The sequence below is a fragment of the Misgurnus anguillicaudatus genome, chromosome 23 (genome assembly GCF_027580225.2).
Source record: "Misgurnus anguillicaudatus chromosome 23, ASM2758022v2, whole genome shotgun sequence".
Taxonomy (NCBI): Eukaryota; Metazoa; Chordata; class Actinopteri; order Cypriniformes; family Cobitidae; genus Misgurnus; species Misgurnus anguillicaudatus.
In genome coordinates, this window is record NC_073359.2 from 25,485,061 (window position 1) to 25,501,316 (window position 16,256).

General features: G+C 37.5%; 2 protein-coding genes across 2 annotated transcripts; both read right to left on the reverse strand.

Moving 5' to 3' along the window:
- Window positions 1-980: 980 nt before the first annotated feature.
- Window positions 981-8,524, reverse strand: mfsd14a1 (major facilitator superfamily domain containing 14A 1). The gene is made up of 12 exons (XM_055216870.2): window positions 8,251-8,524; window positions 7,567-7,662; window positions 7,414-7,476; window positions 7,197-7,324; window positions 5,501-5,615; window positions 5,187-5,405; window positions 4,979-5,092; window positions 4,813-4,884; window positions 4,627-4,739; window positions 4,424-4,521; window positions 4,181-4,335; window positions 981-2,595 (listed from the first exon to the last, which is right to left on the reverse strand). Exons 1-12 carry the CDS (start codon window positions 8,461-8,463, stop codon window positions 2,389-2,391), a joined length of 1,593 nt encoding a protein of 530 aa, XP_055072845.2. The 5' UTR covers window positions 8,464-8,524; the 3' UTR covers window positions 981-2,388.
- A 2,200-nt stretch (window positions 8,525-10,724) lies between these two features.
- abhd14a (abhydrolase domain containing 14A) lies at window positions 10,725-15,206 on the reverse strand. Its single transcript, XM_055216871.2, has 5 exons — window positions 15,048-15,206; window positions 14,443-14,717; window positions 12,563-12,678; window positions 12,226-12,461; window positions 10,725-12,133 (listed from the first exon to the last, which is right to left on the reverse strand). The coding sequence occupies exons 2-5, from the start codon at window positions 14,712-14,714 to the stop codon at window positions 11,951-11,953; spliced, it is 807 nt and encodes a 268-aa protein (XP_055072846.1). The 5' UTR covers window positions 14,715-14,717; window positions 15,048-15,206; the 3' UTR covers window positions 10,725-11,950.
- Between the last annotated feature and the right edge of the window lie 1,050 nt (window positions 15,207-16,256).

Consider the following 16,256-nt stretch of genomic DNA (forward strand, 5'->3'; position numbering starts at 1 on the left):
TATTGACTGTAAACCGACTACACTGTTGCTATTCGTGAATTAGTGAACTAAGCTTTGACATCAAAGACAGCTGGGTGATTCTCACGAAAACCAGACTTAAAAGGTGTCCAGCATAATTTTTTTTAAAAGCCATTGAAAAAGCCCAGTTTATTTTTGCACATATAAGATTAAGGTCTGAACGTACTATAACCATTATTTTGAGAGGATTTTAAAAATATTTCTATAGAATTATTTACATTTATTTTAGATTAGCATTATAAAAATTATCATTACAGCAACATGATATTACATTAAATATATGCATTTACAAACTCATGTTTCGGTAATGAGAACTAAAATGTTGTCTAGGTACTATGACAAACAAAATTTTAACTTTTATCTGGAAAGAAAAAATATGAATTGCTTATCTGGTGGCCATCTTGAGTGTCACAGTCAATTATGTCCCTTCCAACAATTTATTTTTTATTTTTTGAAAATGTTAGTTCATTGAGGGCTTAAACAATGATTGAAAATTGTTGCGGAGGATGAGAAAATTGGTCTTGGACACATTTATATTTCTTATTATTGTCTCTACATTTACCAATGATCACCAAATACCACATGTTTCTTTACTGTAAATGTTTATAGTATAACATGCACTGAAGCTTTTTATTTTTTAGATTTTTTAATTATAAATTTTCCATGTCAAAGAACCCAAAATCCAGTCATGGACACGTTGCGGTAATGACATTTCCCCTTAAATGTGGAAAAAAACAATTGGTTTGTATGATGTCATTTAGAATCATTTGCAAAATAGTACACGTAGAGATGTTTGTAACTGTATACTTCCTATTTTGATAGTCTTACTTTGCATTTACTTTTTTTATCAAAATGTTTCATGACACCTCATAAATCTAATTTCGCGAGAATCACCCAGCTACATTTTCCTGACATTGAACTCTTTACAAATCAATAATAAAGTATAACAAACCCATCGCGCATACATCAAAATATTTAACTTTTATTGAAATGCATGTGTGGATACTTTGTGACATATTTACATTGTTCAGTCAAAACAATCCATCATAAGCTAAAATTTATAACGAATACGGCACAACGGAACCACAGAACGTAAAAAAGCACACAGCATTCTGAGACAAATAGAAATATATTACAGGAACTCATAAATATCCAAAGTACTTAACTAATGTAAATAAACTCGCCTGCTTTACGCCAATAAAATGTACATTTGGTCAAATGGTTATTTTAAAATGTCTGCAACAAAATGAAAACTACAGAAAGGCCACTGGCAAATTTGACATTTTCAAGAAAATGTCCTTAAGTTGGTTGGCATTTTTAATAGTTTAAATGTAAATATTTTTTTCAAAACGGAAACGTAAGGCTAAAGCAAATCCAGAAAGAGAGTAATAATGCATCAAATCTCTGCTAAAACTATAGTCAATACTACAGCTCTCCATGCAAGTCAATATTATAAAAGGTTAAAGCCGATCCTAATGACTCTCAGGAGATGTCTGATGCATCACAATTTCAATCCGGACAGATTTTACGATTCCCATCAACAACGAAATGTGAGCTGGGAAAGGCACCATTGATTCTAAGTGGTACGAACAGAAACAAGCAGCAGCTTAATATATGAGCAATAAACAAAATGAAGCATGTCATTACGATGTTGAATGTCCAAAGCTCAACCATCAAGTTTAGGCTGTTCACGACGAATCACTGGGATCCATACAATCGCCAAACCACTTGCTCACCAAGCTCAATGAGGCGCAAGTCTCAACCACAAGCATGTTTCATAAACCATTTCTTCATAAACGATTTATACGGAAAATTTGAGAAATGTTTGTGCAATTATTACAGAATAAAATTTTGGTGCACAAATTATTTTACAATTAATTTGAAAGAAATTTGTTTCGTGAATCAGTTTGCACTTTGAATTGTCGCTCGGCCCTACTGATCGGGAAACGAAGACCGTTCCTGATCGAATTAATGTCCCTGAGTGAGTAATGGTAATGAAAGCAAGTCAGACAGCAAGGTATAAAAGACAAAAGCAAAACCAAATAAAATAAATACAAGCCATTGCAATAGTGCCTTTGGACAAAACCGTCAATATATGTTCTTCTATATACATTTCTTTAAAAAGTGGTGCTCTATTCGTAAAACAGAAAGGATGTCCCCGTCCTAAATATAGAGATCTTCCATCCCGCCCGCAAATTCCACATAAACGCCTCAATTCTGGCATATATAAATGAAATTATGTCAGGAAGGTGGATCTCCAAGCAAAGACTGAGTACACATCTGATATAGCTTTACGATTCAATATACAAAAGCTTCCATGCGTAACTCTTTCCTTGAAGGTTGCCGATATGCCCACACTCGATCAGCTAATCACACGTTAGTGTCCTGTAGGAGGGGCTCTTTGGCCTCTCCGGGCGGGTGGGGACTGTGCGGGGGCCCGTGGGGCGACGTGTGCTTTTTCCAGCTTCCCGCACGAGTGCCTATGTGAGGGTGTTCGGGGATAAAGAGCGCCACCAAGAGCGCTAGCAGCACAGAACATGCGCCGAAGAGGAACGGCGGTCCCGGGATTATTGAACTCTGTTAGGGAAAACCACAATGAAGGAAACATAAGATGCAGCCAAGCGTTTTACAAAACAATTTTGCTGAAGACCCATTTATATAAAATTTAAATGTTTGATATTTGGTGTGCCCAACTACATCTTTGTTATTGTTATTACTTAAATGTATTGATACGTAAGCATTTTTTCTTTTTAGAGTAAACCTTTACAGTTTCATATACAGTATATGTATAGTTAATGGGAACCTCCACATTTTTGGAAAATATGCTAATTTTTCAATTCCCATAGAGTTAAAGATTTGATTTGTATCGTTTTGTAATTCATTCAGCTGATCTCTGGGTTTGGCGCTACCACTTTTAGCATAGCTTAGCATAATCCATTGAATCTGATTAGACCATTAGCATCGCGGTCAAAAATAACTAAAGAGTTTCGATATTTTTTCGTATTTAAAACTTGACTCTTCTGTAGTTACATCGTGTACTAAGACCGACAGAAAATTAAAAGTTGTTTTAAAAGACTTTACTGCCGTACTATGGCTGCAGGAGGCGCAATGATATTACTTTTAATTCCGTTACTTTTAATTCTTTTAAATTAATTTTCTGTCGGTCTTAGTACACGATGTAATTACAGAAGAGTCAAGTATTAAATAGGAAAAATACAGAAACTCTTTGGTTATTTTTTAGCGCAATGCTAATGGTCTAATCAGATTCAATGGATTGTGCTAAGCTATGCTAAGTGCTAACGCCAGACCCAGAGATCAGCTGAATGGATTCCAAAACGGTAAAAATCAAATGTTTAACTCTAGGGGAGCTAGAAAATGAGCCTATTTTCAAAAAAAAAGTGGAGTGTCACTTTAACATCACACTGTTAATAGAGATTTGTTGGTTCAACTTAAGAAAGTAAGTTACCTGGTTGCCTTAAAAAAATTAATTAAACTTAAAAATATTTGTTGACCCAAAAACGTTGTGTAAAAATTATTGTGTCAACTAATATTATTTAAGTTGAATTAACTCAAAAGGCAACCAGGTAACTTTTTACAGTGCAGTTAATGGGATATAAGCTAACATTATTTGTATTAGCTAACATTATTATTCATTTTAAAGGACAAGTTCGGTATTTTACACTTAAAGCCCTGTTTTCAGATTGTTTATGATGAAATAGAACGGTTTTGACTGAAATTTCGACATATGCGTATCCCCCGAGAATTTTCGGGTGTTCTTGTTTCATCTCCCACCTCTATAATGGTTGAATAGGTGCACAGGAACAATCCTTCCTAAAATGCATTAAACTTTCGATACAAGAAACACCCGAAAATTCTCGGGCCAGCATCATATGTCCAAATTTCAGTCAAAACCGTTCTATTTCATCATAAACAATCTGAAAAGAGTGCTTTAAGTGTAAAATACCCAACTTGTCCTTTAACTAGCTAACATTAGAGAAAATGAATATTAGCTAACATTACGCAATAGTTTATTTATATACTAACAAATATTAATAAATTCTGGAAAAAAAGGATCATTGATATTTGATAAAACCTTATAGTAAACCGCTAGTAAATCATATGTAACAGTTTATGTAAAATATAACGTGTGTTGTTAACTCACCTGTTGGTTATGATCGTGATGGTGATGCACATCCGGTTTTTCGTCCGGAGCCTGGATCAGCTCAACGTGAAAAATGTAGAAGATGAAACCGTAAAGGGCCGGACCCAAACCGCTACACAGTCCACGGATGCCCGTGATCATGCCCTGACCCACGCCTGCAGAAACCAGAGGAAGATGTTAACCAATTACATTTGCATTTAAAAAACATCCAAACAGGTAACTTGGCTCAAATGAGTATGTGACCTTGCTGATCCGGATCGGTCGTGCGCGAGATCAGGGCGCCTATAGCAGGGAAAGTGAGGGTGGACATGGCGGTCACAGCTCCGGCTGCCCACATCATCCTAGAATTTGGGAATGATGGATACGGTATTTCATTAATAAAGCGATCCAGATGTTTGTGTCATTATTTATTTTACTTTATTTAATGATGTGGCTGAAAGTCTTACCACGGCTCCGATCCGAACCCGTACCAGGCGAGCTGCAAAATCTGGAACCCCAGACCCAGCAAAATTGTGTTCTTGTTCCCGATGGAGCGCATTAGTAAACTTAACACTACAGTCTGCAGGGACAGAGAAACGAAAATTACCACGCTATACCATGGATGAGTATAAATCTATTTGAAACCTACAAACCTGTGCAACAACTGATAGCAATCCCAAAACAGCAATGAACGCCGCAACATTTTCAGCGGAAAATCCCATGATCTGAACGACAAAGATGAAATGACTTCATGGTCATTTTGTGTACAAAATATAAAATTACAGACATGACTACTAGGAAAAATGTGTGTTGACATACCTGCTGCAGATACAGGATCATGCTGGAAGACTGTCCAGCCTCAGGCAGGTAAGACAAAAACACTGTGATACAGATAAGGAGAACCGTCGAGTCCTGCCCCACCTTCCTCAGAGACTGCAAAAAAGAGATCACGCGTGATCATATTGATCAACCTCATGTCATGAATAACTCAACGCCAACCAATTCCCCAAAAGTAAAATCCACTTACAGCAAAAGGATCTGCTTGCTCCCAAGAGATCGGAGCGCCCCAGGACGCCGGTCTCATTTTCTCGGGCAGCGACTCGGGCACAGCCACGAGGATAAAGCAGATGTCCAGCATTGCGATTGCAGAAGCCAGAACCACCACCAGGCTGTCTCCGTAGACCCGACTCAGATACGCTCCCATCGCCGGGCTTATCACGAGACTCGCCGCAAACGTGGCGGAAACCTTTCGGGAAAACGATGGAAGAGGAACCTATGTTAACGTACAAAGACATTTTGGTAATTCTGGTAAAGGTGATTTTATCGGTCGGTCATACACACCATGCCGTAAGCCATACTCCGTTCATGTTCCTGGGTGATGTCAGCCACGTAGGCAAAAACAACAGAAAAGGTAACGGCGAACACACCTGATACAGAGATCACTGCGAAATACCACCTGAAACAAGGGACAATGTGTCAATAAAGGACAACAAACCCCGCCCACACATCCACCTGTGGCATCAGAAGCCACGCCCAGGTCTAATACGTCTGGAAAAGTGGCACTACCTCCTTTTGGAAGTATGTTGAAGCAATTTACAACAGTTTCGGGGATCGGAATATAATAATTAGAGATGCACCAATATCTAAAAAAAAAAATTCACCGATAACGATAGCCAGACTGATATCTGCCGATACCAATAGTTTGGTGGTTATATTAACTTGCATTTCTAAATAAAACTTTCTAAATGTTACTCATTCATATAATGATAATGTCATCAACAGGATGACTATCGGCAGTTTTTAAATTATCGTCCAATAGCCGATTGTGTAAAAAATAATGCTTTTATTAACCGATACGATTATTGGCCGTTATATCGATGCATCTCTAAAAATAAGGTTATCTTTCATTTTATGTATGTGCATAGGCATAGAAAATAAAAAGTATTGGTTTTCTTGATGTATCTTCAGGTTTCAAAGATAATGAGATAAATGTGACGAATATGGGAACAGGCGCAGGTTCTGAAATTACACTCGGATGTGGGCCGGGTTGGATGTTCACGTCAGGCTGCAGCAAGCTTGATTAATTACTAATAACTTGGAACAAATAGAAGCATGTAAAATCAAGTTATCCTAAGGTCAAGCTATCCCAAGATCAAGCTATCCCAAGATCAAGCTATGCCAAGATCGAGCTATGCCAAGATCGAGCTATGCCAAGATCGAGCTATGCCAAGATCAAGCTATGCCAAGATCAAGCTATGCCAAGATCAAGCTATGCCAAGATCCACTTATGCTTAGATCAAAATAACCCAAGATCAAAATAACCCAAGATCAAAGTATCAAATTAACCCAAGATCAAAGTAACCCAATACCAAATTTACCCAAGATTAAACACAAAGTAACCCACTATCAAATTAACCCACTATCAAAATCAATGTAACCCAAGATCAAAATAACCCAAGTACAAAGTAACCCAAGATCAAAGTAACCCAAGATCAAAGTAACCCAAGATCAAAGTAACCCAAGATCAAAGTAACCCACTATCAAATTAACCCACTATCAAAATCAATGTAACCCAAGATCAAAGTAACCCAAGTTCAAAGTAACCCACTATCAAACACAAAGTAACACACTATCAAATTAACACACTATCAAATTAACACACTATCAAATTAACTCACTATCAAAATCAATGTAACCCAAGATCAAAGTATCAAAGTAACCCAAGATCAAAGTAACCCACCATCAAAGTAACCCAAGATCAAACACAAAGTAACCCACTATCAAAATCAATGTAACCCAAGATCAAAATAACCCAAGATCAAAGTATCAAATTAACCCAAGATCAAAGTAACCCAATACCAAATTAACCCAAGATCAAACACAAAGTAACCCACTATCAAATTAACCCACTATCAAAATCAATGTAACCCAAGATCAAAGTAACCCAAGATCAAAGTAACCCACTATCAAAGTAACCCAAGATCAAAGTAACCCAAGATCAAAGTAAGGTACAACATTTTACGTGACGATTACATACCAAGGGCTGATCTTCATCAAAGGAATAGGAGCACATGTGAAGAACACTGTGAGAAGAAGAAAGGACTTTCTTCCCCAGACATCAGATAAAGCACCAATCAGAGGGGCGCTTAAAAACGACAGCAGACCCTGCGAACAGATCAACAGTGTCAATGCTTTACAATCGACAGCGCAACCATCAAAAGATTACGAATCAGTAAAACGAAAGGTTCCCATACCTTCACTCCCTGAATCAAGCCGTTCATAAGAAACGTGTGCTTGGGAAACGTTTTATGAAGAGCCTGTAGACACAGACGACATACGAGTTAAGCGACATCCATATTAAACTAAATATTTATCAATGCACAACAAAACAAAATAACCGAACTTACTATCAAAGTAGGCGTTGTGAGCAAACCCCAAGCGAAGAACTCCAGGAAAATAACTATAACCGCATGATAAACACTGGGAGAGCCGAAACCTTGAGGCTGAAATGAAAGACACAACACATTTACTCAATGTAAACAGTACATGTGAAGCAAGCACACGTGTTATTAAAGCCATGATTATAGGGTCTGTTAATTTGCTGTACAGGATATAAACCTAAACAAACAACAGTCATTGTGACACGCATTGGGTCATGTTCATGCATTTGTTGCCTTAGGAAGCCTCGTGATTTATAACAATTACCAAGCTTAAGCTGGTTTTAGGTGGTACAGATAAATTACATTCATTTGTATTTTTATGGTACTCAAATAAAGAAATACAATAACCAAAACACGTGGTAATACCATTGTACTTTACGTTATGTTTCAATATGCTGATTAGACCAGGATTAAGTCCTTCAAACAACTAACACAATATATTGATTCATATATCTAAGAGCTTCCCGTTTAAGCGTACAGGTTACAGTATGGAGGTTGGATATAGGAAACAATATCACAGACGAAGTTACACATCCTCTAATCATGTTTAATAACAGCATCTGTTTTGACCAGAACAATGACGTATACTAATATATAACGTTATATACGCGAAAATTCATTTAATGTTGGTTTAATGGAGCAGATACTCACCGTTCCTCCATCCTTGATGATGATTTTCTTCGCCAGCAACAAACTGCGATTCACTCGCTTCTTCTTTTTTTGGGGCATATTATCATCCTTGTCGCTCGCACCGGGGTAAAATCTCGGCGATGTTAACCGAAACGCATGTGTGTTGACGCGAAGCGGGTCGTGATGGAGGGAAGAAGGGCAAATTTGAAGAATCTCGGGCTGTTTTTCGTCCATTCACTTCTGGATGATGTACACAGTCGCCATCTTCCCCGAGCGAGGCGCGTGGTGAGCGTCATGACGTCGGAATCATTCGATTCCGCTTGGTCACGCCCACACACAATGCGCTCACACGTGGTCGACATGAAAATATGATAAAAATATAAGAAAAATATATGTAGATACATTATAACATTTAATTTTATAATGGTGGGATTTTTATAAGGAATGGAGTTTTTTTTAGTTTTATAATATTTTTTATTTTACTTTTTTATATTAAAACGACTTCAAAGTACTTATGCAAATTATAGTATGCTAATAAACTATACCTTTTTTAATTTAGTTTAGTTCACTACAATTGAAGGTGGCATTTCACAATACTTTTTTTTTTAAAGATGTTAAATTAATATTTGGTGTCCCCAGAGTACATATGTGAAATTCTAGCTCAAAATATCATAAAGATAATTTATTAAAACATGTTAAAATTGCCACTTTGTAGGTGTGTGCAAAAATGTGCCGTTTCGGGTGTGTCCTTTAAAGTGTGTACATTTTAGAAGGATCTCTTGACAGAAATGCTAAATTATACACAAAACTATATTATAAGGGGTGTATAAAGACCTTTTTATAATGAACCGTTATGTGTTTATTGCCTAATGAGACGTTTTATCTACATACAAAGAGGGTCCCCTTACATGGAAGCCGCCATTTTGTGCAGCCATTTTTCTACAGAAGCCCTTAACGGACAAACTTTTTTTACTAAGTTGTCTCCAACGATGACATGTTTGTCTGGTGGAAGCTACCGTAGCTTCTCTATGTGTTTCAAAAGCAAGAGGTGAGCAGTGGACTGAGCCGTTGGTTGCAATTCGCAACCTCACCACTAGATGCCGCTAAAATTTACACACTGCACCTTTAACATGCAAATGAGCTGATCTATGTACTAAATGGCAGTGGCGTGGTTGGATAGTGCACATTAAGGGGCCGTATTATCCCATTCTGATATCACAAAGGGAGCCAAATTTCAATGAGCTATTTTTTCACATGCTTGTGTGGAAACGTTTACAAAAAATTGTTACTGGGTTGAGCTTTTTTACATATTCTAGGTTGATAGAAGCACTGGGGACCCAATTAGCACTTAAAGCAACACTAAAGAGTTTTTGCTCTTTGCTCCCCCTACCGGTTGGAAGCGGAACTGTCGATTACCACTGTCGTAAATAATTTAGCCTACTGCAGCAAAGCTGGCTCTGATTGGATTGTAGGTCTGCCGTAAAGCAAGTTTTTGTAGTTTTCACTCGAACTACAGCGCGACCCGACGGTTGGAAACTTCTTTAGTGCGGTTTTGGCCGATAGAGGGCCGCAAAGCGAATGTGAAAGTGCCGTTCACCCTGTTTCGAGTGGATGAACGACTGAAACTTTTTTGGAAATGTTATTTTAAGGTAAAAACTCTTTAGTGTTGCTTTTAACTTTTTTCCTGTTTATGGCTAATATTTAAATTTTGGGATAGGTTATTTTTGTCATAACTGTGTTACCTTTTTAAGTTCAACTACCAGGGTTAATTCCTAATAGTTAATACTAATGGCTGAGTCAGGCCTTAACGGAGTCATTAAAGTTCCAATGAAATCAAAACTGACAATTTTTTAATTTTTTTAAAGTAATATTGCAGTGTTTATTATAAACAATTTATCTGTGCAAGTCATTCATTTATTAAAAATTCATATGCCATCATTAACTTAAATTAAAATCTGCAAATCTTCCGCCCCCTTGTGGCGATCATTCTCAGATGACATCAGTAGAGCATCTGTTAACTCCGCCCACTCCTACTGTCAGTCCTATTTCTGAATTAAACGCCTACTTTACTATAACCAATCAAACCACAGCCACTATTTTACCTCATGTGATATTTTCTGATTCACTCGGAAATGAGTGTTTCACATGGTACACGGCAGCCGCGAGTTCATTTTCATTTTCAATAGAAGACGTGTGGAAAGCGGCAAAATGGGGGCGGTTACAGGGATGAAGCTTTGAAGATGAACATATTTGCACTAAATGCTCCACAAAACACTTCCATTACTATTACACGAGAAAAGCAGCGATTTAGCGGCTTGCTGTGTACCATGTAAAACACCCAAAATACGTTACAAGTAGTTCATGGGGACTTTAAACTATTTTTATTAACGTTTTACGTATAATAATTTGCTCTAGCTCACCAAACTGATGTTTATGAATTGCACTTTATAGCTGTATTATGTAATCACATGTGTATAATGTAAATCACAAATGCATTTATATAAAGTAATATTGACTTTATTTCCCTCAAAACAAAAACATAATTTATGGATCTGCAGTACCATGCACACAATAATCTGAATTCAGTCCCAGTGGAGACGGCTTTCAGGTTTGTGACACTAGCAATATCAACATTACACAGCTACTTCAGTGTTCTGTACAACGTATTCATATTTACAGCTTATAAACATACGAACACTGCACATAAATACCACACACACACACAATACAGTATGAACACACAGCTTTAACGTAATAAAATAAACAATAAATAAGATGATCAAACTATGACAGCGCTATCTTCATTTTTAGTACGCAGTCTGGGAAAATTGTATTTTAAGTAATAATGGTAACACTTTACAATAAGGTTGTATTAGTAAATGCATTAACTAACATGAATAATATAATTTTTCTAATTCTTGTTAATGGTGCATTCATTATTAATGTTAACATTTACAAGGCTTGATTTTATAAGTGTATTAGTAAATGTCGAAATTAACATAAACCAAGATTAATGCTATTATTTAATTATTCATTGTTGGTTCATGCATTAACTGTTAACAAATACAACCTTACTGTACAGTGTTACACTAACAATGCCGTGCCAGTAAGAGTTTTGACAAGAAAGGCGTGAATTCACAGATGTGAGAGGCGTCCAATTCTGCAAAAACTTCTATTTTTAAGCTGCTAAAACCACAGGTTGACTCATTGACCATAAACACTTGCTACATTCGAATTTACGCATGTGCCAAATGCTGGTGTGGAAATTGTACACTTCCTCCCGAGACACAGTAAGACGGATTGTTAAAAATAAACAAGGAGAGCTCAGTTCAGTCATTGAGATTTTCGTGTGCCACTGGAGACTCAAACTGGCAACAACATTTGAGACGGATCAAGAGCGTGATCCCACGCAAAAATGATCTTTCCCATGGCATCCATGTTACTGAAACCGGAAAGGTATGGCGACAGAGTTCATTGAGTAACTCTCACAATACGTCAGTAGTCCAAAGAAAAGTGCTGTTTTTACAATCTAAAAGACATTAAATATATTTAGTCTTCCAAGTTCTTGTTTTTGCATACATTTAATTTTAATAATGGTGGAGAAAGGGAATTTATGAGATGTGAAAGAATGCTTGGCCAATGTTTGGAGTTCTTCGTTTCATCTATTCCGCAGCCCACTTATATTCTCCGTGTTGTTCTTCACCTTTCTAAAAACTATCTCTCAGTCCAGTTTGCTAAGGAAGTCCAGCAAGGCGCGGTGAAACTCGCGGGGTTTGTCCATGTAGCAGGCGTGTCGAGCTCCGGCCAGCTTCACCACGGTGTGATGTGGCAGCTGAATTAGGTTCTTATGGGACTGGGCTCCCAAATTAGTGTCCAACTCTCCATATACGATCAGTGTGGGGGTCTGTTACACATACAGATATTAAAAGGTAATACAGAATTATAAATAAAGCAAATATATATAAAATCACAATCAGAAACGTCCAAATATCCAACCTGGATTTCCTGGTACTGTTGCGGGGTGATGCCACGGGTACCAACAGGGGCGATGGTGACAAAGCCGTGCAGCTGGGCGCTGTGTTTTTGCAGGAAAGGCAAGGCGTAATGGCCACTCATAGATGGACTCAGTAACACTGGAGACCGCACACCCAAGGATTCCAGAAATCGCTTTAGCAGATCCACGCGGCTCTGGTCCGACTTTACCGACTCGGAGTCGGGGGAGTTCCCAAAACCTTTGGGTGACAAAGTCTTTTTGTCATTTGAACCTATGACCCTGAGGTTGCTAGCACCATATTAATATAACTCGCAGAAATATGAATATGAGAGTTGGTACCTGGCAGGTCGAGAGCCAGGGCTTGATATCCACTGGAGGCCAGCAGGCCGAGGGTCCCCAGTTCCTCCCAGGTTTTAGAGGTGAAGGCCTGACCGTGAAGCAGCACCATCTGTAACCTGATAGAGAAGCGATACTAAAGCTCTAAATCAGGCTAAAATACTGAGTTAAACAAGTAAACTGAGTGATATGAATGAAATATAAATAAATAGTGTCTATGTGAACAACTAGGGCTGTCACAATGTTTAAATAATCGTCGCATTGCAATTGTTTGACCTCATTGCGATGATTTCAGATCACCACGATGATTGCACATCTCTCTAAAAAACACAAGGGGGAGCTGCAGCGCCTTTATACATGAGACAGTATCAGATTACTTTTAAATATGTGTTATGTGTATTAATATTTACTGCCATATAAACCTTGCAAAAGATTTAATAAAAAATTATTTCATAAACAAAAAATGCATGAGAATTAAATGTCAAAGTAATAAAACAGGCAATTATTCATCACAATTTATTAAACAATTAACCGTCAGCCAAATTTCATAATCGTGACAGCCCTATAAACAACAGTCCAAAACATCTGAATTAAAATAATTTAGAGACAAACACTTTACAACAATGTTAACAGTGTGCTAAAGAATAAAATATTTGCTGTGTTCCAAAGCGTGCACTGTTTTTGTATATACATTTTATTGCATAGCAAAACAGTGTGCAAAGTACTGGGACGTACTTATGTATAAGCAAATGTTGTTGTGATTATTAACCGTCATACGCATCAAAATACAACTCGACCCCTTTTCTTATGAAACCATCTCTTATTTTATTTATTAATTTAACCCAGCGTAAAATTAATTACTTAGCGCTAAAATTCTCCCTCTTACAATGAATTGTTGGCAATATCAGCCGTTAAAGGAATACTTCACTTTCATTAAAAGAGTTTTTGATAATTTAATCACCCCCATGTCATCCAAGATGTTCCATGTTTTTCTTTGTTCACTCGAGAAGAAATTATGTTTTTTGAGGAAAACATTACAGGATTTTTCTAATTTTAATTGACTTTAATGGACCCCAACACTTAACAGTTTTAATGCAGTTTAAAATTGCAGTTTCAAAGTACTCTAAACGATCCCAAACAAGGCATAAAGGTCTTATCTAGCGAAACGATTGTAATTTTTGGCATGAAAAATAAAAAATATGCACTTTTAAACTACAACTTCTCGTCTTCCTCTGGCCCTGTGACGCACCAGCGCGAACATTTTAAACAAAATCCTGACACAAAGACAATAATTAGTATCATTCAACATACAACAACGTTCTCCACACTTTCTCTACACTTGGAAACACTGGGGCGTAGTTTCGATACGTCATCTGTGACCTCTTGATGTGATGATGTATTTCGTGGGGTCGCGCTGGCGCGTCACAGGACCGGAGGAAGATGAGAAGTTGTGGTTTAAAAGTGCATATTTTCTATTTTTCATGCCCAAAATGACAATTGTTTCGCTAGATGAGACCCTTATGCCTCATCTGAGACCGTTTAGAGTCCTTTGAAACTGCAATTTTAGACTGCATTAAAACTGTTAAGTGTTGGGGTCCATGAAAATGAGAAAAATCCTGGAATGTTTTCCTCAAAAAACTTAATTTCCTCTTGGCTCCTGACTTAACAAAGAAAGACAAACATCTTGTTTGACATGGGGGTCAGCAAATTACCAGAATCTTTTTATAACTAATCCTTTAAAAGTGTGCATGGATCTGCACTTTGAATGGTTATGCTGTCTAGAAAGGGTACTCGCTAGAATTTGTGATACAGCCATTATTTAACCACTAAAACTGAATAGTAAAATGAACTTATCATTTTGACTAAATTCAATCTGATCTTACCTGGGCAGGATCTGTTTCCCAGCGCTGTCCACAGGCAGAGCCTCCCTGAAGAACAACGGTGGATCCCCGGGCAGCTGTCCGGTCCTTACCGTGATGTTGATGCCGGACTGCGGCGGTGGCGGCGGGGACGCGGCGATCAAACCCATCCGCTGCTGCACCTCCAGTGACGGCTCCATACTGCCTTGCCGTATGGAGGGCAGGAGCAGATACAAAAGCACTGTGGCCAATAACACCAGTCCCAAAACCACCAAACGGTTGCGGAGGAAATTCATGATCTGCGTTGAAACGTTTCATTTTATTATTACAAACAAGCGTACATATTAAACCTCACAGGGCCATTTAATCCCATTAATTACTGCAGGGTGGCAGCATCAGACTCCATTTTAAGATGATGACACTTAACACAACATCCACAATGTCTTATATGAATGGCAGAATTTATGTAAAAGACATTTGTGTATTATACAATATTGAAAAGGGTTATTTTTATGCTCATAAATACGTTTAAAAATCTAAGTCACGTCAATCAAATAAAGTGCGCAGATATGCTCCGGCTCAACACAAAACGCTATCGCATGCACAATTATCATGCATTCAATACCTACCTAAAATAAAGCAATAATTAAACAAACATTCAATGATCGATGATTGTCTAAAAGTTTGAGGCTGATCATAATTCGCATGTACTGACAGTAGCGCTGTCCAAATGCGCCGCGCTCAATAATAGTTCCGTGTGGAAACAAATACACGTTCGCATCAGTTCCGGTTAGTTCAGCGTTCTTCTCGACTCGTCTCGTACGAGAAACCGCTTGCACTCATTCTTGTGGTTACATGTGGTAAGCATATTTTTGAGTCATTGCGAAATAATGTCTGTTAATAAAACAGGTTCATTCACATTTTAATAGGGACATAGTTATTATAGAACAAATACTTCGTGCATTGGTTAAATCACAATAAACTATCGTTTTACATAATACACAGTTATTAGCTGTCATTCATTAACAGCCCTGGTAACATTTCACAAAGAATTTAACTTACCCATAAACGATGCAAAAATTAAAACATCTAAAACCAGCCTAAACTAGTTGACTGTTAGTTTAAGCTAGTTTAAAGGGATAGTTCACCCAAAAATGAAAATTCTGTCATCGTTTGCTCACGCTCATGTTGTTCCAAACCTGTATGGATTTTGTTGTTATGATGAACACGAAGGAAGTCTTGTAACCAAACCGTTCAGTGACCCCATTCACTTCTATAGTAGGAAAAAATAAAGCTATGGAAGTGAATGGGGTCCACGAATGGTTTGGTTACAGACATTTCTCAAATTATCTTCCTTTGTGTTCATCAAACAACGATATTTATACAGGTTTGTAACAACATGAGAGTGAGTAAATGATGACAGAGTTTTTATTTTTGGGTGAACTATCCCTTTAAAGGAATAGTTCACCCAAAAAATAAAAAAATCTGTCTTAATTTACTAACCCTCATGCTGTTCTGGACCTGTATGAAATTATTTTTCTGATGAACACAAAAGAAGAAATTCTGATAAATGATAAGCAAACAGCAAGTGGAAACCATTGGCTGCATCCGAAACCACCTACTTCCATACTATATAGTAGGCGAAAAGCAATAGGCGAGCCGTGTAGTACAGGGGCGTAGCTAGAATTTTATTTTTGGGGGGTCCCATCTTAAAATGAGGGGGCTATAAATAAAACGTAACACCTATAAATAAAACAGCTTAACACCTGTACACATTTAAAACAGCATATTTACTTCACCGTTTTAGCAGAACATGAAGTAGACTCAAATGATGTAGA